Here is a 25,537-nt window from a genome sequence, read left to right as displayed (position 1 = left end):
ATATGAGTGGCGTGCCCCTCCTCTTTCTCTTTCGCTCGGCTTTATTCACCCTCGTTCCCTTCTCTCATCGCCCTCCTTTACGCTTTTTCTATGAATGCGTGACAGTTATTCTTGCGCCAGACCTCTCAAGACCTCAGCTGATAGAGAAGAGAGGCCTTCCTTTGATCAAAAGGGGTGCCAGCAGGTGCCCGAGCGCCAGAGGGCTTTACAAAGGTTTTCTAGCAACTTTACAGCTCTTTGAGTCCCCGCTGGCTCGTGTTGAAAAAGCAGAGCACGACCTTCAAGATGACTATTTGCCACATTAGCTCCGACTGCAACAAACAGTTAAGGGGCAGTCTATTCCTGTCCACGGCCCTCCTCGAAGATGGAGCGGGGGTGGGGGGTGGCCTGGCGGAGAGACAGAGGCAGGAGGTGACAAAAAACACACAGGATTTGTGTTTGGGCAAAAAGCTTCACCCGCTGGCCTGTGTGGAGTGTATCAGAGAAGAACAGCCATGCGTCGGCGCGCTGGCTCATAAGAATTATTCCGTCTCCCACAGCGTGCCCGGAGACAGAGGTTTCATTATAAGACCCCCTTGTTTTTTCCAAACATCATATTAGGATGTTGTCGGTGTTAAAAGCATGCGAAAGAGGGTTGTTTTTTTGTGTGTGTGTTTTGTTTGTTTGTTTTTTTTTCTGTTCAGATTACAGTGGTGAGAGAAGAGAGGGAGGGGGGAGAGGAGAAGTAGCACAGCTGGATTAAAGACTTATGTAACAGTTGGATCACAGCAAGTCAACTGGGAGAGGAAGCTGAGGCAACAGCAGCATACACGTTTTGGTTTTTTTTTTTGTCATTTCTAAAAAGTAATCTTCTCACTGCTATTCTCTGGTTTTTGTCGCAGGTATGAAGCCCTTTGCGTCATTGGAGGCCTGGTGGCTTTTGTTATCAGTGTCAGAGGACTCAGTGTGCAGACTGAAGGTCACTTTTTAAGCACAATACTAGTGCATCTATATTTTCTGTCCCACTGATGAGGCAGTCCCCCCCCCCCAAAAAAATGTTGTTGCCTGATAAATGATGATCAGAGCAGGTGGCGCCTCCCCTCCCTGCGAGCTCCGGCCCTCTATTTCATTAGCTTTTTCCCTCTCTGCTTCTTTTGATGTTGATTCTGCTTTGTTCCAAAAAAGCAGATTGCCCACAGAGAGCACGGTCTTAACAAGTCCTCGTTGAACCAAATAAAAAAAGCACGAAGAAGATCTTGAGGATGTTGTCTGGAGGCGGGGGGGAGGGGGGCACTTCACGTTCATCCTAAAGCATTAGGCTCTCTTGTCAGATCGGGTTTCACAGCGTTGAATTAATGAGAAAAATCCTACACATTTGATCTTCGGTCTGTACATAATTAAGCCTCTGTGTTTGGTCCTGATTCTCGCCATTATGAACTTGCAGACATAGCGAGCTGTCTGCCACCGCACACTGCGTTGCCATGATGATTAATGGCGAATGAGTAGCAGCGGAGTGTATGTTGAACAGGTCACCTCCTCCCTTTTCAGCTGAGCAAGGTCTCAGCGCTCCTTTTATCTTTGCTCAACGCTACAACAAAATTGCCTTTGATGAATATGAGTATTGAAAAAGATTTTTACCCTTACTTTATCCAATATTTCTCTTTTGCATATAGTGTACAAGATACCAGTTGTCTGTCAGGTCAGTAAAACCTGGCCCTTTATGAGGTTTTTGTAAATTGGCCTACCAGGTCAGAAAACATTGATTTATTATGGTAAATTCAGTCACACCACTGGGAATCAGTGATTTAAAAATGTTTGTCAGGTTCAAAGTTATTGTGTTTGTCCTCGCCAATCGTGTAAATATTTTCATTATCATCATTTGCCTCCTAACATGAACTGTTGGTATTCTACGGGGTAAAATCTTCCACAATCCTGCATACAGGCGTCTGTGTCTCGTCGTGTTTTGCATGTTTCTGTCCAGTTAACACGAGCAGTTCATTAATGAAGAGCGCAGTCAGAGGAATTTGATCTGTGAGGTAATGAGGGATACCTGCTCAACACACTGTGTGCTTCTGCAGTGCAGCATGGCAGGACGGGGGGGGGGGCGGTGTGAGACACGACCATTTAATCAGGCCGGTTAATGGTGTATACCTTTTATTACACCTCTGTAGTAGAAAAGGGGGCTACATCATGGAGACAGTGGGGGTAGATCATGGCACTGCTCGGGTCAGAGGTGGCTTTTCCACAATGAAACATGTCCTTTGGTGTGCTGTGGTAGAGAGCCTGTTTGGACTCTTTTAAGCAGCATCATAAATGGAAGACCTGCTCCTGGTCTCTGACTTCCAGTGCAGAGTTTAAACTGCTCAGAGCCCTCTGCCCCCCGAGAACGTGCACAGCTGTACAGTTGAAAACGAAAGTAGAAGTTGCAGCGGTGGGATGTTATCAGATCCATCCTGTCATCGCTCATGATTGACTGTGATGTAAGACCAGCCTCACTGCCAGGAGGAGGCCGTTTCACTGTTGTTAATATAGACAAAGCCTCCGTGTCCTGCAACCGACCAACCAGCCACTTTGTCTGATGGAGCAGTCGAGTGAAGACTGAACAGTGGGCCGGGGGTTGATACGGATCAGTGAGGATTAATGATCAGATAACTACAAACCACAATGCAATCTCTCCGTGTCTCTCTCCATCCCTCTCGCGCAGCCACACTGTCAGAGTGTGACACTCTCTGCAGTGAGATGGAGGGAACAAAGGGAGAAAGCAGCACAGATAGAAACACGAGGAGATGAGTGATGGAATCAGGGAATTGTGGGTTTGTGAGGATGATGTCTGAATAGAAGTAGAACGTGGTGGATATGCTGTATAGACGGGGCTGGCTGATATGGGTTATGACATTACAGAGGAGTAGCACTGAACAATTAGGCAATTCATCAGTTTGTTGTTTGGACTTTTTACAGACTGAAAAAACAACCGATAATAAGTTATGATTAGTGAAGATCTAACTGGGACATTCTTTGATATCAACGTAAATAAAGATATAGTGACGCCCTGAATTCTTAATATGAATGTGTTTACAGTGTTTATGATTAGTATCAACTAATCTTTACAAACAGATCCATGTGAATGCACATTCTGTAGGCAAGACAAGGTTTGGTATCAGAAGTGTTCAATCACGTGTGAACAGGCTTTTGTCGCATGTGTGTGAAGAGTTCATGCGGAGGTCAAAGGAAAAGCATCGGCAGTGTTTAATTTCTGAACCCAATGGCTATAATCTGATTGTCATGAAGTTTTTTTATTAGTTTTTAAACAAAATAAATCTGCATTCATATGCAGATAGCTGTTTATAGAGATCAGACATCTCTCAGTTCCATTCTCATGTCTGAATGACCGGCGCATGGAAGAGAAAATGATTGGCCCACATAGCTCGTCTATTAACTAGATAGCCAATGCGTTCCAAGAGTATCAACTTATATAATGCGCTCCTCTGAATTCTATCTCCTTTATTGCTAATGTGATGTTTGATTTGTAATCAACTGGTGTCCCGATGAATCAGCAGTGATCAGCGAAATGTTTCTGGACTCCACCTGTTGGAGGATAAAAAATTGCAATACCAAGTCTCCTGTCAGATATTCACCATGTTGATGGTTTAGTTGATTGTTCAGCCTCAGATCAGAGCTCTGTTCTACATGTTCTACACGAGGACAAATCTGACACAAGCTTGGATTAAACAGACACTTTGAGAGCTTTGAATTATTATTACCTGTTGCTACAAGTCTTTGAGCTCAATCCCTCAAAAATAATTTTTGGTTTGCATCTTGATAAAAGGACAAATGCCGGATCTTTTTTTACATTCTTGAACTTTTTGAGTTCTTTGTGTTTTGCTAATTTCTCGGGGAATATATGTTTTCAGGCAGCTGGTATGTACGATTGAGTACAGTTTAACATGGATCCAAATGTGAATCCAAATCTTCCAGATTTAAGTATGTTTTATTGGATATTGGATTAGGCTTGATTACATGGGACTGCTGGGTCTTGGCGGAGGTATGTGCTCTACCGAAGGGCCATTCGATTTGAAGCTGTGTTTGAGGAACAGGGCTTCAAAACTGGAGTGTTGATTAGAGAGCACTGACCATGACACTTAATGTTTCCATGACAGATTGTGTGTTTTATAATCTTTGCTGTGGTCAGCTTCTTACCCTCAACTAAAAAAAACTCCCAAGTGTTGAATCATCTGGTTATCAGCAACTACAGCTTCTATTTTTTGAACTTGGCATCAGCCCCAGTCTCTCTCTCCCTGTTTGTCAGCCTTTCATTGTTTTCTTAACACATTTTTCTCTCTTCTTGCCCTTTTTTTTTTTTTTTACTGTGTTTCATTCTTCCATTATGCTGTCATTTCATTCTTTTGTCCGTCTCAGTGTCTTGCACCTGCTGCTCGCTCCCCCTTCAATCTGCCACCCTTTTTCCGCCTCACTTTCCATCTCTCTCTCTCTCTCTCTCTCTCTCTCTCTCTCTCTCTCTCTCTCTTTCCATTGCACTCCATCTGAGGGTCATGTTGCCCCCCTAATGTTTTGGAGGGGTCTCAAGTTGGCTGTCACTGTTGGCTCCATGTCTATTTTCATCCCACAGCCAACAAGCGCCTGTTGATCGCTGTGGATAAGTTTAGATCTGTGATTCTGTGCTTTTTTACTATCGCGCTCCGCTATTTTATCACAGATTTCTCATTGCAGAGGCCACTATAGAAAGCCCTCATTAGATATTGTGTCCAAAAGTAAAGAAGGATGTTAGTTGATAGTTGTTCTCCAGTTTACACTTTTTAAAACGCACAAATCTTAATGCACAAGGTTGCTGGGGAGGCATGTGAACATTAAAAGATTTGGTCATTGGCAGTGATGAGCTACAACTCTGCCAGAAAGTTGAGGACATTTTAAGCAGTGAAGCGCTGCCTCCGAACGAAGTGCTTGTCCCAGAACTTTTCTGCTAATGGTCAACACTTCTGTTTGAGCTGTGTCAGGCAGGCTGCTTTGCCAAAGTCTCCGCTCACACTGCCCACTCAGGCCGAAGCATTAGGAGCCATGTAGGAGGCCAGATGGAAACAAGCAGCTGAATGTTGTAGTCTCTTGACTCTTGAATTTTTTTTTTTTTTACAGAGCTCACCTCCCACAGTAGTGTGTAATGAAGGACACCTTGGAAAAATATGTGCTGCGTTAAACTCCCAGAATGCACTGTGTTAATCCCTGCGGAGCTACTTAGATGTAATATAGATGAGAGATGAACTAAGACGGAGCACTCACATACACATGGTCTAACATGCTTTCATTATGTTGTATCAATTCATTGGGCTGCTCTAGTAAAACCAACAGAAGTGTTGTTTTGTGTGGCAGAAAAAGAGAAGTGGAATGATGGAGCAGAGCGCAGGCTGCAGAGAGGTCCTGCAGGATGAAGCGGAAAGATAAATGACAAATCCACACTTGTGTGACTCAGAGCTGATTCCACCTACACACATCAACAAACACGCACGCACCCTTTAGTCGGCTCTGTCTTGTCTGCGAGGTTGTTTGTAAAAAGAACCGACTGAAGTCGTGTTACAGTGTTGTGTAACAAATGTTTAATCCAGGACAGTCAGGCAAGGTTCTTACTTAAAGAAGAATTTTATTTGTAATTCATTTGGACTTTATCACAGTTAATATGATTTTGATTTGGTTCTGTTTATGGCGTCAGATTTCATCATTAAAATAATATGTAGCTCTTAGTATATATTTTAATTTATTTACTGTATCGACTGAAAATATAACAAACATCCAACACTGTTTTTAATTGTGACATCTCGAAGTTGCTTGTTTTGTTTTACCAGCAGTCTGAAATCCAAAGATGGTCAAATTACAGTGCTATAAAACAGAGGAAAGCAGCATATCAACATATTTCAGAAGCTAAAACTAATGATACTTTGGCCTTTTTTACTTGATAAATGACTGAATTATTCATAAAATGTAGCCAGTAAACTCTGGCATTTTACCATCACATTCACGTTACAATGCTCTCATTTAAGTCATCTGCCCCTTCAAGCTGTTGCCACTTTGTGCACTGGCTAAGGTTGCTAACGTCAGCTGGCAAATGTGAGCTAACAGTTGCTAAAACTTGTGAATGTCAACACTGCTAATGCTAGCAAGCTAGCATTGGGGCGGCACACTATACTGTTAAACTCCTCTTATGATTTTTTTCCCACAAACTGATGACTACCAAGACTGCTGATCGCTGAGAGAATACAGATACCGCTCCATCAGAGCTCTTACACAAACAATCATTTTGGACCTCACAAACATTTTTTATATATTGATTCACAATCATAACAGTTTTTAACAAGCTCTGTCAATGTGTTATTTAAAAAGAAAAAATAGTAGTCTATATGAAATTGTCACCAATGTGATCTTTTGACTATTAACAGTGTATCAAACTACTTGGTCGATTTTAATACAAGAGACTAAGGCTGCAAATTAAAGATTATGTAATTAAAATCAAATAATGAACATAAGATTATTTATTCAAGGTGAACCATTAATAGTCCACATTCTGCATTTAGTCGATGCCTGGTTGTGAGGAGGCGTTGGCGTGATTGTAAGGTGTTAGCGCGGGTGGATGACGGAGTGTGATATCTCATTTAGTAAATGTGGTAATGATGATATAAGCCTAATAATAGTAAGTAGGTTATGGATTGTAACAGCCAACGTTACCAAGGCTGAACAGTGTGATCTATGTTTTTCTCTCCACCTGTATTTCTATTTATATCTATATGTCTCTCTCTCCGTCAGTGTGTGGGGGAGGAGATCTGGGTGGACAGTCGGACGGTGTACATCGGGCATAAAGAACCCCCTCCGGGAGCCGAGGCCTACATCCCTCAGCGTTACCCCGACAACCGCATCGTCTCTTCCAAGGTGAGTGAGCCCGGGAGTCAGCACCATAACATTGTTTATCATCACCCTGTTCTTTAGTTTCATTTTTAGACAACCGTGTAATCTCTTTTGTGGCCACGTTTTTAAGGATGACACACTTCACTTTTCTTGTGTTTGACAAGCTCTGCATCCTTGTTTTCTCTTGCCAGGAGGAGTGAATGATGATGTGCCATTGTTTTCCCTTTACTGTTTTTCTGTTTGTGTGTGTTAATAACACTGCTGCTGTCACTCTGTCCCACAGTACACCTTCTGGAACTTCATCCCCAAGAATTTGTTTGAGCAGTTCAGAAGAATCGCTAATTTCTACTTCTTGGTCATATTTCTGGTCCAGGTGAGATTTCATGAAAATCTTTAAACTGTTTCATCACAAATACATCTTTCTCTCCCAGCTGTACATTTGTTTAAACATATACAATTAAATCTAACAAGCAGCTAATGGTAGCAGCCTTAAAAAGCACTGCATTTTGATGTCCATTATAGGCTTTTTTCAGCTTCAATAACTGGCCTAGTTTGACTTAAAGTGGCTCCACATCAGGATATTTTCAGGGCAGCTGGAGAAGTTTGACAATTGATGACTGCCCCATTTTTCTTGTAGAGGAACCTGAATAGTGTTGATTAGATTTCTAATCATTTCCCCAAAACAAGCAGGTTTAAAATTATATGTGGTGCTACATATGATTATTATCATGGATCATAATTAGCTGGTTTAGATTGTCAGAGTTGTTATTGTACCAATGGAGCCAAACCAGATGACTGACAGATGAGTGAATCTGTTTCTCAACTTGACCTGGAGCTAAAGCTTTTATAGCATTACATCGTGATGACTGTAAAATCAATATGATATCCTTATCGTGATGTTAGACTATATATCATGATGTGGCAGCAGTGTCTTTTCCTGATTTTAAAAGATGCATTACAGTAAAGTGATGTAACTTTCTGGAGTTAACAGACTGTTCTACCTGATCTAATACTAGTTTTTATCCACATAGACGTTATATCCACATTACTAATAATTATTTATCAAAAATGTGTTAATATATGGTGAAAGTGCCAATCGTCATCCCTACACTATCCTTGCAATAGCGATGTCAAGATAATTGATTGATTGATTGATAATCAATTGATATTTGATCTTGTCACCCAGTCCTACCATTTATTATGAAGTTCTTTTGAGGAGATTCAAAAATATTGTGATATGTGTGGTGGTATCATGATAAACCATTTTAATATGTATTGTTTTAAGGCTGTACTGCCCAGCCCTGCTTGTTGAGACAGTTCAGAAGTTTAATTGACTAAAATTTCTTACAGAATTGAAATAAATAGAAACAGAAAGATTTTTTTTAGGCTTCTTAACTTATGTCATGGTTCAGATACACATGTTGGATGGTGAGACAGTTTTCCTCATAGCCTTGTATTAACTCAACAAGATGTTGATATCTTGTCAATCATCCTCGCTAACCTATCAAACGAGTGCTGATGACAGTTACAGTAAGATGTTGCCCTCATTGTTCCCTGATTTCAAAATAAGAGCAATTATCCAAGATTAACAGCTAAATCCTGCACGTGTCTGACGTCAGCTGCATGAGGATTACCATAATTTGCTAACATCATATTATCCTGAAATTACATGTATTGCACTGCTCAGTGTGTGTCTGTCTAAATCTCAATCAAAGGAAAACAGCTGTTTTCCTTGAGACATTGTATAGCACCAAATGCTGAATAAAGATGCGAGGACAGATGTATCACAGAAGAGGAGGATGCAACAGTGTCTTTTGCAGCAGTTGCCTCAGTAGACCAGAATGCAACAGAGCTCGGGTGTGTTGTGTGCTGTATGTTTTATCAGTAGCATGTGAAATTCTGCGCCCTCTTAATGGGACAAACTGGGCATGGCACACAATAGTGATGTTTGTACTCCTCTTTCTCTTTGTTGACAAAAAACTTTGCTGTGTTTTCTCTCTGGATCCTCATATATACAGCCCGTAAAAACACATAGGAAAGGAAACATTAAAAAACACCAGGATATTTCTTGTGAGTGCAGATGCAGGAAATCCAACAACATTTGATTACCTGGCTACTTTACATTGCAAGATTGCTGCTTGATTTCTTATCACAGAAGCTTTTCACCCTGCTCTGCACTTTGTTACTCAGTGTTGCATTACTTGGCATCCTCTCCTCTCTCTTGTCCCCCTTTCATCCTCCCCCCTGCATCTCCCTCCCACCGTTTCTCTCCCTCTTTGCAGCTTATCATCGACACCCCCACCAGCCCGGTCACCAGCGGCCTGCCCCTCTTCTTTGTTATCACTGTCACTGCCATAAAACAGGTAGGACGCACACAAACATGCTTGCATTTCCGGGGAATTTCGCTCGCAATGACACCCCCATCCAACACACACACAATAACACACTCCAACTCCTGGCCTCAAATACACACACACACACACACACACACACACACACACACACACACACACTTCTCTCTCCCAATCGGCTGCTCTATTATCTGTATATACACATTCCTCTCTCAGCGAAAAGGACATGCCATTGAATATGTCTGGTGATGTGAGAAATATGATAATGAATGGTCTCCTCTGTTAATCACTCTAGCTGAGAATCCCATGCCCGGGGGAGATGCATCCTCTCTACTGCATCCCGGTACTGAGGGATGGGGCACTATCAGTGATAGATGGGGCTGTTCTGGCTAAGGAAGCCTGAGTTTTACTGGGACATAAATCTAAACCATGACATGTTGGCTAGAAATCCAGGAAACAGGTCACTAAGCTCAGGGAGCACAATGCTAATTAATTACTGTGTATGACTTTCACCTCTCCCCCTTCGTCTCATACTATGCACCGTCCCTGATTCTCTCTGCACAATAATCTATATTCTCTGTTTTTCTCCCAAGTGCCGTGCCAACAAACACAGTGGCTTCCTCTTCTTTTTCCCCTTATGATCTTGTTCTGTCTTTCTCTCTCGCTGCATCTCTCTCAGGGCTACGAGGACTGGCTCAGACATAAGGCTGACTGCTCTATAAATGAGTGTCCGGTGGACGTGGTGCAGCGGGGGAAGGTGGTGAGGACGCAGAGTCACAAGCTACGGGTAAGAATGGCCTCATTAGAGCAGTATAGCACCTGAGGCCACAAAGCAACACTAAAGTACTGCTGCATCGCTTACTTTTTCTATAACTGACTCTCACACCCACCCACCCCCCCTTCTCCTTCTCTCTGCAGTCCTCTATAACTTTGTTTCCCTCCTTTCTCACTCTCTCCTGGCTTTTTTCTAACAATTAATTGCCCATGAAACTGTAGTAGAGGAACAATTTCAGTGTCCCCTGGTGCGCGATGTGAGAGTCCCCCTGGAAGATGAACAGGACTGATGTATTTCATACATTTGAATGTTCCTGTCATCATCCCTTGATGTTCTCTTACGTTATTCTGATGCAACAGCAGATCACTGCTTGGTACTGTGGCCCAGTCTAATTCCTGAACATGCCTTCTAATCCATTACACTCCAAACAAAACCAACGTTTGATACTATTTACATCTTTTGGCAATAACATTCTGCAAGTGCATGATGATGAAGGTTCTCAGTCATCCAGGTCATGATAAATCTCGGTGATGTATCTTAGGCAACTGGACTTGTTTTCCTCCTGAGGAACTGAATAAGCCTCTTGGAGGGGAGCTGAAATGTCTTCAAGAAGCTGAAACAAGTCCAGTTGCTTACTGTACAGCACCTACATTTTCAGGATTTTTTTCTGGATTGACAATTTGATGAGATTGAGTTCATTTGAGTCAGTTGACACATTGACCTGCAGCTTCTGATGTAGGTATATACATGGATGGCGATTTTGATTTTTGATTGTTATTCAGATTTTACATTGGTTATAATAACAGCCCAAAGAAACAGGGATAAGACCTAATTATTTGCCACATTTCTGTAATATATCAACATACATGTACTCATGTGAGCCAGCTATCATCAATCAAGAGCTGCAATTTAATCATTACAGAATAGTTGCAATAGTAAGAAATTAAGAAATACTAGGTTTATAGGTATTGAAGCTTTATCTGGTGATACAGTTACAGGTCACTCACAGAGGGTCAGACTGACTAAACAATGATATTAATACTTACATTCAAATGCACGTACATTTTAGGGAGACGCTACCACATTAGGTCAGCATGTCTATTTCCAATACATATTTAAACAAAACATTTACAACAAACCAACAAAATATGGCTGAAATCATAACTTACATCTTTTTGTTACATCAAATCTCATGAAAGGCAACAATGTATTAGTCCGCCTCACAACACTTTGAAGTCTCTGTCCCTCTGTGGCTCCCAGTCCAAAGCCTATTCATTTTTAATGAAGAACAAAATTCTTAAGAAATGGGTCACAAATATAGACTATGCTTCTTTTTTAAAATTTTTTATAAAAGCTTGCTAATCTCCTTAAACATCTGGGCGCTTTAGTGTTAAGAAATTGTCACTCAGGCAGTAGTAAAAAGCTGGTGCCTATTTATAGCATTTTTAATACAGCACGAAAGTGTGTGGTGTCAACTCAAAATAAACTACAGTACCCATGTTCATAGTAATGAATCAAAATGTCCCACAGAGAGGCTGTGTGGCTCATGTTAATGTTTGAATAGTTTTGGACCACAATGGAGGTCTCCACAGAACAATAATCTGTATCAGCCTTTAGCTGCACAGACACTACATGATTGTAGAGTCAATTCATTGTTGGTTTTGGTCTCTTTATGGGTTTTGTGACAATGTGATCTTTCTTTGTCTCAGCCATTTTCTAGAAAACCATGTGAGGATGTCATAACACAAAATAAAACATGACAAGCAGGTTAAATATGATAAACACCATAAAGTGTGGTTCACTCTCAAGCCAGATGTATCTCAGAGTTTTCTGAATATTAACAGTTCAGGAGACGTTTCATACCTGTTATCTATTAGTGTGCTACAAATTTGATCCCTTTATGTGGAGTTTCAGTCAGTGCAGTTGGACCTGTAGCAAACATGGTTGCTGTTATTAGCCACAGTAGCCAGGAAGCTCAATAATTCCATGTACATTAAAGTGAGTTATTGATAACGTTTAGCCTCTAAATGTGGCTTTCCACATTGCATTCATGTTGCAACACTGCTGCCAATTGAATAATTCGCCCCCCAAGTGGTTGCCGGTTTGTTGCATTAGCTAATGTTGGTAACGCTCACTAACATTAACATTGCTAATGCAAGCTAACGTTAAGGTTACTAACTCTAGCTAGCTGGGACAGTATAGTAGGCCTTGCATCTACTGCTTACATTTTTTCCCACAAACTGGCAACTACCAAAGCTGTTGGTCACTGATGAAACACAGATAGCCTCCTACCAACAGTTTGATACTTTTGGCTGTAAAGCCTTCTTAGAAACTGCAACCAACCATCAGAATTCTAACACAAATGAATAAAACAATCCATTTGGACCTGACAGACATCTTAAAATCATTAATTCACAATCAAGATAATGTTTTTAAGGAAATAATTTATTCAGCACCCTTCTACAAGCTCTGTAAATGTATCATATTTTTTATGATTTGCCTACATAAAAAATGTTATCAATATGACCTTTAATGTATAATTGTTGGCCTTATTGTCCCATGTCGTACTGATTTTCTGCGGTTCTTTGACTTGTATGAGTGTAAAAAAAAGGTCTTGAATTGCATAATGCATGATACATTGCATAATGTTGATGAACTCTGCAGAAACCCTGATTCTACGATGGGAATGAATAACTCCCAGCAGTGTTCATTTTCCAGGACAGATTTCAGAGTGCTAACAGTGCACAATCTAGCAGAGTAAATAAGACACCCATTAATATTGTTTTTATTTTATACAGTAATCCTATTCCTGCAAATGTAGAGGAAAAAAGCGAATCAGCTTCAGCAAGCTGTTACTCTGCGGAAATCTTATATCATCCAAGCATGAATGAAAACAGAGCCGTCACACTGTGTAATGTGAATGTCTAGCTCAGCACTTCCTACGGAGATGTGTAGACGGGTGTACTTCAGTCTTGTTTCACCATTGTACGGGAGGAGGGTATATAATGGGCGCAGGTACGTCTAATTTTTGCTGCGTCTGCTGCTCCCGTCAAGCATGCAGAGAGTCTGTGTGAGATGTTGAGGGTCAGCTTTAGAGTAAAGCTTCAGTACAGCTTCCCAGCCTTAAAGGTTAAACAGTATTATAGTTTGTGTTGCCATAGCAGTGGTTTTCAGTGAATTTCATTGGTTGAGAGAAAAAAAAAATGTCGCCGTGCACAGAGTCTATTTCTTTCTGTCTCCGTTTGTCTGTCATCATCCCTGTCCTTCCCTGTCTTCCTCCTTTCTTTCTCTCCGTGTGTCTTCCAGCGTTTCGTGCACCGAGGGTTTCTCACTGCCGTAGATCAAACAGAGAGGATTAGAGTGTGAATTGGGAGCAGGAATAATGATGAATATATTAATCATGCAAAATCAGAGAGCGTGTGTCATGTGTATGGTCACTGTGGAGATGGGATTTATCAGAGCTTAAGCTGCTCCGCTCGCATAATCCGTTATGCAACTTCTCAATCCTTTGGGGGGGAAAAAGGAATGGTAAAGGATGAACAGACGATTACGCAGGTCTGTCTCTTTGTCTTTTGCTCCCTGTGTTTACATTTATTATTGATGTGTAAGGCATAATGGCTGTGCCATGTGTCTGTCCCTCTCTGTCAGGTTGGGGACATTGTTGTGGTGAGGGAGGACGAGACCTTCCCATGTGACCTCATCCTGCTCTCCTCCAGCCGCCATGATGGGACCTGCTACGTCACCACCACCAGCCTGGACGGGGAGTCCAGTCACAAGGTGCCAGGACAAGTGCATTATTTTCTTTCACAATGTTTTTAGCTCAACTTGATGTCAACCATATTTGATCCTAAAACAAGAAAGCCTCATGATTCAGTATCTCTTTAGACACTCAAAAAAATAAAGCTAGGCAAACATTTTAAAGTGTTTAACTGTTTTTTCAGCCCTGGATTAATACAGAAAAATACTGGGTTGAATTTAAATGTTTTTTCTTGACATTTTGTGAGCAAAAATGGTTTGTACCTAAAAAGAAATGATTTAAATGATAAATTGATAAACAAAATATGTCCACATACGTTTCCTGTTGATCACCAAATTGATTAATCAAGTAACTGTTTCAGCTCATTAATTATTTACATCCTTTGTTAGACAAAAAGAACAACATTTCTCTGCTCCCTTGTATTTTTGCTGCTTCTCTTTGTCAATGCTTCAGTAAACTGTGATACATTATTCAGTATTGTCTGACATTTTCTTACATCGAATAATCAAGAAAATAATCAGAAGATTAATGAATCTCTCCTCTTAGCTGCTGCTCTATTAGGGGTCGCCACAGTGGATCATCTGTTTCCATTTTGCTGGCAACCCTGGCATTGAAATCTGATTTTTACGATCGACATATTTCATTTTTTATTGCCTTTTACTCTGGATGTTCTTCCTGATGCAACACTGCCCATTTATCTAAGCTTAGGACCAGAAATTAGAAATGCTGACTCGTGCATCCTTTGCGGGTTCAGTGTCTTGCCCAAGGACTCTGGAGGTGGAGACCAAACTGCCAACCGTGTGACCAGTAGACGATCTGCTCAACCTAAGCTGCACCCTGTGGATAATCAAGATAATAAACAGCAAATTCATCAGTAATGAAAATGATTGTTAAGCTGCAGCCATGAACTTATTAACACACGAGCGCAGACACAAACATGCGTAGTAGTGCGGGTGACACATGGTCACATGCCACGTTTCACATTCTCACTGCCCCTCTGATGTGCATTGATGTCACTCCACACGAGGATACGCATGGCTGAGCATACACACACACATACACACACATACAGTAAATATATCCCACAGAATAGCGTAGAGTACTCCACCCACCCTCCCACACATGCCCCAGGGGTGACCCCCTGATGCGTTCACCATCCCAGCATGCTGTCTCCTGCTGACCCGGGGAGCGGTCTATAACAGCCCTCCTCCCAGGCACTCCCATCACTTAGAAAATCTGCAGGAAGCCCGGCTGAGGAGTCACATGCACCCTGCTCTCATTAGTAGCTGTGGGTGACATTTTCCTCTGTTGTCTTCTCCTCTTTCCCCCTTCCTCCACCTTTCTGTCTCAGACCTATTATGCTGTACCAGATACCATGGCATTTAGAACGGAGCAGGAGGTGGATTCGCTACATGCCACTATTGAATGTGAACAACCGCAGCCCGACCTCTACAAGTGAGTGTGACACACGCTCACTGATGAACACATATTATCTGCTGCCATCTTAGAGGCAGATTTTCCCTTTAAAGCTTCTCTTAATTTAATTTTCCTATGACTTTTTTGCAGATTTGTTGGACGCATCAATATTTACAAGGACAAAGAAGAGCCTGTGGCTAGGTGAGGGTGCTTCTTTTATGGAGTCATGTTCTTTTTAGATATTTTTTATTGACAAAGTCAACTCTGTTTCTCAATTAATCAAATGTCTGTCATGGTGTTCCTAAAATAAATAAATCCAAGGCTTGTGTTTCATTCTTGTAGACCACTTGGGGCTGAGAACTTGCTCCTTAGAGGAGCCACACTGAAGAACACACATCATATTTATGGTAGTGACATGTGGATTCACTCTGTTTAAAGTCAAGTTATTGATTGAGAAATGTTTGAGGAAAGGCTTGGTGTCTTTGTTAATTCTGGCCTTGTTTTCTCTCCCCTCAGCTGTTGCAGTCTACACTGGAATGGAGACCAAGATGGCGCTAAATTACCAGTCTAAATCTCAGAAACGCTCTGCTGTAGAGAAGTATGACTAACATCCCTCATGTCTTTCACTGCACAAATTAGATATATAATCAAGAATTCATTCAACAATTGTTTTTGATGACTGATTCATTTCCTGTTTCCTGATCTTTGCTCTGTGTTTCTGCAGGTCGATGAATGCCTTCCTGATCGTGTATCTGTGCATCCTTATCAGCAAAGCGGTGATCAACACTGTTCTGAAATATGCTTGGCAGTGGTCTCCTGACCGAGACGAGCCCTGGTACAACCACAGGACTGAGAATGAGCGCCAACGCCACGTGGTGTGTTCACTGACCTCGAACTGAAAAACACAGTCCATCAAACGTTGCTCCCCTCGCTAGTCAGCACCAGAAATACTACTTGAAGTTATTATGTTTTTATATTTCTTATTATTTACACTATTAATCAATGATGATTATAATAAGGGATGTTCATAATGCACTTTTGGCTGCTAAGTAAATACATCTATTTCAAGGTCTGGAACATTAGTCGTTAGGGACATCCCTACTTAGCCCCCATTTCACCCAAAACTTCATAGCTGCTGTTTTTCTTCCTCGCTTACTCCAGGTGATCCGAGCATTCACAGACTTCCTGGCCTTCATGGTCTTATTCAATTACATCATCCCAGTCTCTATGTACGTGACGGTGGAGATGCAGAAATTCCTTGGCTCCTATTTCATCACCTGGGACGAGGACATGTTCGACGAAGAGCTCGGAGAGGGCGCTCAGGTCAACACCTCCGACCTGAATGAAGAGCTGGGACAGGTACATGAGCATGCACACACACACACACACGCACATTTGCATACAGTATCTGCTTCTAAACAGTTTGCAGACGTTCCCTTATCCTCCTCTCTCTCTTCCTTCCCTCCCAGGTGGAGTATGTGTTTACTGATAAGACGGGCACTCTGACTGAGAATAACATGGAGTTTATTGAATGCTGTGTCGATGGGAACGTCTACATCCCGCATGCCATCTGCAACGGCCAAATCCTCAGCGCTGCCTCCAGTATAGACATGATTGATTCCTCACCTGGAGGATACAGGAGAGTATGTATTTGACAAAGCTAACAGGATTGTGAATCCAGCCTGAATAGACTTTTGGCTGTGCTTACTCTGCCGCTGAATAGAGGAGATGAGAGGGAAGAAAACTTTCACATATTTTACTTTGAAAGTGTGAGTGAGCCAAACATACAGATTAATGTGTCACGTTGTCAGGCAGATGAAGTAATTATTTTTGACATTTCAATATCATAAACAAATGTCTGCTTCGCTCATTTCCATTGCTGATAAACACAGTAGGGATACAGCTTGTTTCCAGTTGAGGGAAACTATGACATTTTCTTTTTAACTCATAAGTGTTTGCTGTGTCTTCCATGGAGCTAAAAAAAAAGTCCTCTGGTACACAGAAAAGTGATGAGCCCTGCATTTCTGGCAGGGCAACTGTGATTTGTTTAGATTTAATCGAAGAAAAAAATGTGTAGTCAGCATGGGCCACAGAGGGGGAGGAAGAGGAGCACTCCTTGCCAAGACTTAAATGTACACAAAACTTTAGAGCAAAGATTTTCATGGATACCCTGTTTTACTGAATTACTGATGTAATTCTGAATAAATTCTGATTAATATAGTTCAGAAATACCACAGCACTGACTAAGTAGCACCAAACATAGCCTTAAAATGGTACGAAACTTCAGGAGTAATATTTTGAAAATGCAAAATATGTTCTGAACACCAAATCTGTGCTTCTAAAGAAGTTCTGACCTTCTGTATTACCGTTCAGTGCTTTGAAATGAACAGTTGCATGTATATAAAAAAAAGTATTATAATGTACAGCTTTGTGTCCGTAGGAACACGAGGATCTGTTTTTCCGGGCACTGTGTCTGTGCCACACGGTGCAGGTGAAGGAGGAGGAAACAGTGGATGGTATCAAGAGGGGCATCCACCAGGGCCGGCCCACCTCCTTCTACATCTCCTCCTCACCGGATGAGGTGGCTTTGGTGGAGGGAATGAAAAGGTAAGCACGTAGGTAAACTGTGACTTTCAGCTGCAATTTGAGGTTGTTTGCATTCACAGAAGTTAACGATAGCTGCTATACAAACTTGATCTATCCTGTGACATTAAAAAATGAGACTTGGGAACAATCCTAACCAATACTGACATCAGGGAGTGAAACCGATGTAATTCACTTATCTCATATTGGATCGGTGTCACAGATCCTCATACTGGTCTGGACTCCATAGTCTGATTGATTGGTTGTCAATTTCTTGTTTACTGTTGAAGTCTTGTATAGAAATCACTATATCATTATAATTAATAAATGGTACATTTATGGTGAATTCAACTTTACTTGAGTTATTTTACTGTGAACAAACAATGAAAGGCTTTTTAAACCATTTATTAAACAATTGTTTATCGTAAAGTTGCAACTAATGTTTATCTACTGTTGCTTAATAGATTATGTTTTTTATACATTTTGTTGTTTATTAATGAGGGTTATCGTTAGGTGTTACCGTCGCCATAGCAATTAGCTCTCCTACACCTGTCTGTGTGTGAAGCCTACAGTACTACTCAAACTGTAGTACAAAGTACTATAAAACGTGTTGTGTGGTTTACTGCATGTATCTTTGCACAAAACAATAACACTTCTCCCACTAATAGTAAGATCAATGATAATACTAAGAAAGATGACCTCTGGAAATTGCTTCTGGAATTATATCCAAATTCTAGTACTGGAAATAAAAAAAGATTGTATTGATGTGTCTCTTTTACAAACCACTGTGCAGTGTTTGTGCATCACTTAGGCTTTAAACCAACACAGACATATGTTGTTTTGAAGCGCGCTGCTATTTTCAGTCTTAACATGGCCTTTGACATGCATGAGACACACAGTCCAACATGGCACACCACAGAGTGTTGCTGTCACATATTGCTTTCGCAGATGTGGAGTTCTGTCGTAGCTGTACTAAGGTTACACTAAGTGCGTCAGACCACCTTTAGCCTTTCCAAGAGGGCAACTCTGCAAGGTGTACACAGATACTTCTGTCAGACTAACATGAATCTTCTCCCTCACTCTGTGTTGCCAGGCTGGGTTACACCTACCTGAGACTGAAAGACAACTACATGGAGATCCTCAACAAGGACGACGAGATTGAAAGGTTGGTCAGCGAAGGCTCTGTTGTGGTTACACCACAGGAGGGGTAATTCAGCTGATGGAGGTGTGGTCGTACATCAGCTGCCCGGAGAGAGGATTGTGTTTCATACTAAACAGCTGTTAAAAGCAAACCCTCTAAAGAGTGGAGCAGATGGTTGTTTTAAGACACCGCTCAATCAGATCCACCTGGTCCATAAGAATGAGAGGCAGCAAGATTCCATTAGAGAGCGGTTGGGGGAAACTGTCTGAGGGTTTTTTGATCTGTAGGAAGTGTTCATGTAACCAGCCTCCCTCTCCATCACTCTCTGCAGCGGCCTGTCAATAGTGAGCTATTTTAAGGTAGCGAAGGGAGCAGGAGAGGGGAGGAGGAGGGGGGATTGTATCCAGCAGATTGGAGGAAGAGGGAAAGCAAAACAGTTCCAGAGTAATCTCACATTTGTTTTTTGGTTTTTGTTTAACCATTTATAGTGAATCTGAGCCTTTTGGCCCTTTACACAGACTGCTAGTCTAAGATGCGCTGAGCATACATCACAAACCTTCGCCTGAGATCATCCATCTGTGTTGTGGTTCATTTGAATTACAGTTTGCATGTTCAGACGCTCAAGGATCATCAAACAGAGTCATTCAGTCAGAAGTGGATTTGATGACACTGCATTCAAAAGCACTTAAGAAAATGTCGTATACACTAATCACACTAAATTGTTTTACAGATGAAATAATCATCTGTTTAAGGTACTATTTGACAATCAGTCACTTGTGTTCTGTTTTTGATATTACCATAATACTAAATAGTGTTAAGTACTAAAAAGAGATGATGTGCAAGGGAGAACTGAGTCCATGTGAAGTGGACTATTTTTATTTGCAAGACTTGAGCTAAAGCCTCTGAAGAAGATTAATGAACGTGAGAAAGTGAGCCCTTCTTTATGCCGGGACTGTCTGCCTTTCAGGTTTGAGCTGCTCCACGTTCTCAACTTTGACTCTGTCAGGAGGAGAATGAGTGTCATAGTGAAGTCGAGCTCAGGTAACACATATCAAGATTATGGACGCATTTTATAAATCCATGATTAAACACTCTGCGCCGCTCTTGCAGTTTGGTTGAACGTTTGTTTTTTTGTGTGTGTGTGTGTTTGTGCGATCACAGGAGAATACCTGCTGTTTTGTAAGGGAGCAGACTCATCCATATTTCCTCGGGTGGTGTCTGGGAAGGTGGAGCAGGTGAAAGCACGGGTTGAGCAGAATGCTGTGGTAAGTGTTCACTTTGACCATTACAGATATATATGAGGCATTCAATCAGGCCAGTTTTGGCATAACTATCATTCGATGCATTAATGTTTATTCTTCATCTCAGGTGTAAAAGAATAAATAAAACAGGTTCAGTGACCCATGATGATTTAAATGTTTTTTATCAATAATTCAATTTAGCAAAGTCGCATTGAATATGAATTTCTCAATCAGATTAAAATGTCTTTTAGTGAAAAAAGTCTGCATTTTTATATTAACACTAGCTGGAGATTTGCAAGGGGTCGATTGTTTCACCCGCAGATAATTATCACCCAGCTCTGCTCATCTTTCAGCTCATTGCTTTGGTTTTTACGGGCCACAGCTTTCCTCTTTTGGCTCGGCACCAAGTGTCAGACAGACAAAGTTAGTGACTTGCTGCCGAGAATAGTGGAGCATTCAGCAGTTTAAGAGCCAGATATTTGGAAAATAAAAGAAGAGCTAAAAGGAGAAAGAAAACTGGACTCAACTTTTGTCAGCTGGCCAGAAACACGACTCCAAACACACGTTGAAGTGTTAAAAAAACAACACTTTCACCATGAAAACTTTATCTGCCTCTCTTAAGTGGCCATAAAAAACCTTGTGCAATGCTAAGTTATGTTTAGCTATGTTAAGCAAACTTACATTTGATCACATGACAACTTCCTCCCTCTGTCTCTCACAGGAGGGGCTGCGGACTCTGTGCGTCGCCTACAAAAGGCTGTCGCAGTCTGAGTACGAGGAGGCGTGTCATCACCTGACCGCAGCCAAACTGGCCCTGCAGGACAGGGAGCAGAGACTGGCACAGGCCTATGACATCATCGAGAGGGACTTTGTGCTTTTGGGCGCTACGGCAGTGGAGGACAGGTCGGTCCCTGTGGAGAGGGGGGGAGGGTTTAAAAACAGTGCAGCAGCAGGGGGACTAAGAGAAGATTAATGAGTCATGAAGTCCTCTTCAAAGTATTGTAATGACTCATGAGGTAAAAGAAGGTTCAGTCTAAGCTCTGATAAGTGACTTAGTACCAACCCTGCTGTGCCTTTTGTGTCTTTTCCTCATTTCGTGCTGTTAGAAATATAAGATGTGTTTGTGCTCCAACAAGGCAGATTTCAGTATTGACCTGCAAAGGCAGTTTTCCTTAAACAATCGATTGGCTGCCTGACAGTTTGACTCCCCAGTAGATAAACTGGTGATGGGCAGGGACAGGGGTGGTCACGCATTGATGAGTTATCACCAGTTGGTAATTGATGGCTTGAAGATTTGATGGATGCTTTTACCTACCCCACTGGAGGCTGAAACACTTATTGACGTATTGATGCGCAGGCTCCAGGAGAAAGCCGCAGACACCATTGAGTCGCTGCACAAGGCGGGGATGAAGGTTTGGGTCCTGACAGGGGACAAGATGGAGACAGCGGCGGCTACCTGCTACGCCAGCAAGCTGTTCCGTCGCAGCACCCAGATCCTGGAGCTGACCAAGAAACGCACAGAGGAGCAGAGTCTGCATGATGTGCTGTTTGAACTAAACAGGACTGTTCTCAGACAACGCTCGATTTCTGGGTATGAGATGATGCATGCAGATATCTACTGTATGTTAGGACTGCAACTGATACTTACGTATTTCTATTACCATCCAGTAATCTGATCTTTGCTCTGTCAGTTGAATGAACGGTCACAATTTTTTCAAATGAGGGATGTGCCGATTATGAAATTCTTGCCTGATACCAAAGTTCAGAATAACAATTTGTCAGATAGCAATAAATGTGCCACAGCACACATCAGTATAGTATATAGAGCAATAAATCAAGTTCATCTTTACCTCAGATGTCTTCTCTTGTCCAATCAGCAGTCCAGAAGCTGAAGGTGTTGAACTTACTGAAAGTTAAGACACGAAAAGGGGCATTTAATTGTAGCCATCATATTTTTACTTGAAATGGTTAATCGATTATCAAAGTAATTGCTGATGAACATTCTGTAAATCATATTGTTGGTGCTCTACAGTGTTTACACCACTTAACATGGTCAATGTTGTGGATCCATGTATCATATAATCACAAATTAAATTTGCACTTACAACTGCTTAAATCAGCAGAATATCAAGAATATCTGTTGTGTTGTGTGAAAAGCTCCCTGTTGATCTGTGATATTGTGTTCCAGGTTGTCAGTCGACTGCCTCGATTTCGGTCTGATCATCGACGGGGCCACTCTGTCTAAAGTACTGAAGCCCAACCAGGAGGGAGCCGGGCCCGGCAACTACAGAGAAATTTTTCTAGAGATCTGTCGCAACTGTAGCGCTGTGCTCTGCTGTCGCATGGCACCGCTGCAGAAAGCACAGGTGAGAGAACTGCACTTCACTTCACAGATATACTCAAAGCACATTCCTGAATGACGAACAGCTGAAGTGACTGAGGGTTTTGGTTTTTGGCAGATTGTGAAACTAATTAAAGCTTCCAAGGAGCACCCCATAACCCTCGCCATCGGCGATGGAGCCAATGATGTCAGCATGATCTTGGAAGCACATGTTGGCATTGGTGAGCTCATTTCATCCATTAATATATAAAGTACCGTGTAAGGCTGAGTTAATTGTTTAAAAACCCATTTATATTGATGATTGAAGACACATAATATAACAAACATTTTAGGCAGGAATCAAATAAATTGGGTGATCAGTTTGTGATGATACGGACTGAAGCAGGATGTTTAACATCTGTCAGTAAACTTTCAAGATTATAGGAACTATATAATGTAGGTATACTAACTTGCAAACAGAATTCCTGTCTTGGAGTACAATAAATAACCTATAAAAAGCTAAATATCAAACTTGATTTTAAAATGGTCACATATACCCAAAAATTCAGCTGATAAAAGTTGTTAGAACTAGATTTGTTTTTGCATTTCTGTGTCAGTTTACTTGGAAATGTAGTCAGTTACTGAATACATGCATTTTGCATATTAAGAATCTACAGTTGGTCAAATCAGCCTAACCAAACAAAAACAGTAAAGCAGTTTTCAGAGTTAATAGTCGGCTATCAAGTACAACATTTCATGATTTTGAAACTGCCATGTTTCAAAGGTGTAATCACAAATGTAATCAAGTATGTTGACAATGTATCTTGAAACTTATTACACATTTTTTTCAAATGTATTCTGGTCTGATTATTTTTTGCATCTGGTTTCATGATACTGATTACATGCACTCCATTACTATCAAATGTTGCCTTCTAACATATACAAGATTGACTCACCTGTATTTTGCTGTTTATATTAGTGTCTGATTATAACTAACCAAGCTCTGTTTCTCCTGAAGGCATCATGGGTAAAGAAGGCCGACAGGCAGCAAGAAACAGTGACTATGCCATCCCCAAGTTCAAACACCTGAAGAAGATGCTGCTCGTTCACGGGCACTACTATTACATCCGAATTGCTGAACTCGTTCAGTACTTCTTCTATAAGGTACAAGACGGATGCCTCGTGTACTCAGTCATTTTAATCACTTTATAGTAATTCCCAGTGCAACACTGAGCCACAAAGAACCAGATTTTGCAGCTACTTTGACAGATTACCGGATTCATGAATCCCTGGTGCGGCGTTCTCTCCTGGATTCATGGCTACGATGATCAGTGTGGGCGGCTTCCACAGCAAGCAGTGCCCTGCCAACTGATTCATTTTTTCCTTTTGGCAGGCCAGCGCTGTGCGGCCCACTCAGTCAGCTTATAGCTCACAATCTCTGCATAAACAGAAATGTGTAGATAGTAGCATTTTTAGATTCTTCAAATCTCCTCATGTGTACTTGTCACAAGCCTATCACTCTCTCCATTCGTTGTTTTTTCTCCTCTTAAATCTTTTGCAGAATGTATGCTTCATCTTCCCTCAGTTCCTGTATCAGTTCTTCTGTGGGTTTTCCCAGCAGGTAAGCACTTAAAACTGTTAGAGCTACAGTCCGCAAGCACCCAGCGTAGTATGTAAATACAGTCTGTACACATTACACCAGCTGTATATAATAATTAATGCCTTTCAAAGGCAGTTATCACTGGAGGCAATTTATCAGATTACGTGCAGCTTCCTCTGGAGACACAAAAGGCTTTACAGTACTGTTTTCACATGTGCAGCAGTCCATGTGAACACCTGTAAGACCTGTAAACACACTTCTATGTGTACACCTGGGGGAGTTACCCGGAAATGTATATTTATTAAAGCTGTAGGAATTCATATTTTCATGTTAACAGTGAATTAAATGACATAATGTGAACAGTATAGTTCACATTGACAAAATCTACAGAGAAGCTACCTACCTCCTCTCAGCTGTTCTGAGTGTTTTCACCTCCTTTAGCTCATTGTTTGGATTTCACAGCCCGCAGACCCCATTGCCATCAATCATGTTTCTAGTTAGAGCAGACAACTCTAATACATTAACTTCATGTACCTGCCCTCCAAAAAAATCCTGATAAAAGGTGCTTTTCAACCGCAGGAACTTTCTCTAGGGGTCAGGAACCTTTTCAGTGCATTTCCACCACAGGGCATGGGGGTCTAAATTAAGATCAGTGGACATTATTTCTGTAGTACCTTCCAAAAGTGAAGGAACTTTGGGGTGGGGCTTGTAACACTGAGCATTTCTGAGTGGTCGAGTACTTGCAACATTTTTCAGTGATTATAAAAAGCTGCTGCTTTAAAGCAGCTGGTTTTGTGTCATACCCAAGTTGAAATTATTTTGGCATGAAACCATCGGAGCAACTGATAGATGTTGAACAGAACTATGTGTAATACTGATTTCATGAATAAGACAAATAAGACAAATAAGACAACTATTGATAAGAGGACCAGCTGCTTTCTTAGCCAAAAATTTCAAATTTCAAATGAAATTGCTGACAGAGAACTCAGAAATTCTGACTGCCAAGTTAAGGCACCACTAGACTGCGGTGGAAAGGCAGCCAACAATGTGCTGCAGGAAATTTTAAAAGTAGTTCTTGAGACTAAAAGTTCCGGGTACTTGGGGTCAAAATGTGGCAAAAAGTGAGCAACTAGCTGAATGACCAGACATTTTTTTTCCCACTAAAAAGCCTTTGTCGCCATGTGTCTTCCATATTGTTAACTGTGAAATGAATGCTGCCCCCAGGTGGCTAAAATAATGATAACTTAACTTGATAATAACTTAATAACTTAAAATTTCAGGAGTGTCTTTTCCTTTTCAGATTTCTGATGTCTGTATTGTTTATTGTCCCTCTGCAGCCTCTGTACGACACCGCCTACTTGACGTTGTACAACATCAGCTTCACCTCACTTCCCATCCTCCTCTACAGCCTGGTGGAGCAGCACGTCACCATGGAGACGCTCAAGAGGGACCCCTCCTTGTACAGGTG

The 25,537-nt window shown here is 41.4% G+C and overlaps 1 protein-coding gene across 5 annotated transcripts in view; it reads left to right on the top strand.

The window, feature by feature from the left end:
- Positions 1-25,537, top strand: part of LOC119026236 (probable phospholipid-transporting ATPase IH) — a 40,695-nt gene that overhangs the window by 5,168 nt on the left and 9,990 nt on the right. For all 5 annotated transcript variants that reach the window (XR_005077078.1, XM_037110434.1, XM_037110433.1 and 2 more), the window contains exons 2-24: positions 6,787-6,909; positions 7,169-7,258; positions 9,168-9,248; positions 9,916-10,023; positions 13,660-13,788; positions 15,120-15,223; positions 15,335-15,385; positions 15,527-15,591; positions 15,701-15,782; positions 15,909-16,059; positions 16,346-16,543; positions 16,654-16,827; positions 17,625-17,791; positions 18,861-18,932; positions 19,876-19,949; positions 20,070-20,173; positions 20,871-21,052; positions 21,507-21,740; positions 22,338-22,515; positions 22,609-22,711; positions 23,488-23,633; positions 24,031-24,090; positions 25,407-25,534. Coding sequence is in view for 4 of the 5 variants with exons in the window: in XM_037110434.1 (XP_036966329.1) it covers positions 6,787-6,909; positions 7,169-7,258; positions 9,168-9,248; positions 9,916-10,023; positions 13,660-13,788; positions 15,120-15,223; positions 15,335-15,385; positions 15,527-15,591; positions 15,701-15,782; positions 15,909-16,059; positions 16,346-16,543; positions 16,654-16,827; positions 17,625-17,791; positions 18,861-18,932; positions 19,876-19,949; positions 20,070-20,173; positions 20,871-21,052; positions 21,507-21,740; positions 22,338-22,515; positions 22,609-22,711; positions 23,488-23,633; positions 24,031-24,090; positions 25,407-25,534 (2,804 nt within the window). In the remaining variant the exon portion in view is untranslated. The remainder of the gene's footprint in view (positions 1-6,786; positions 6,910-7,168; positions 7,259-9,167; positions 9,249-9,915; positions 10,024-13,659; positions 13,789-15,119; positions 15,224-15,334; positions 15,386-15,526; positions 15,592-15,700; positions 15,783-15,908; positions 16,060-16,345; positions 16,544-16,653; positions 16,828-17,624; positions 17,792-18,860; positions 18,933-19,875; positions 19,950-20,069; positions 20,174-20,870; positions 21,053-21,506; positions 21,741-22,337; positions 22,516-22,608; positions 22,712-23,487; positions 23,634-24,030; positions 24,091-25,406; positions 25,535-25,537) is intronic.

Source organism: Acanthopagrus latus, chromosome 9 (assembly GCF_904848185.1).
Source record: "Acanthopagrus latus isolate v.2019 chromosome 9, fAcaLat1.1, whole genome shotgun sequence".
Classification (NCBI taxonomy): domain Eukaryota; kingdom Metazoa; phylum Chordata; class Actinopteri; order Spariformes; family Sparidae; genus Acanthopagrus; species Acanthopagrus latus.
The sequence above is the reverse complement of the archived record's forward strand: the minus strand, read 5'-3'. Positions and strand labels throughout refer to the sequence as shown.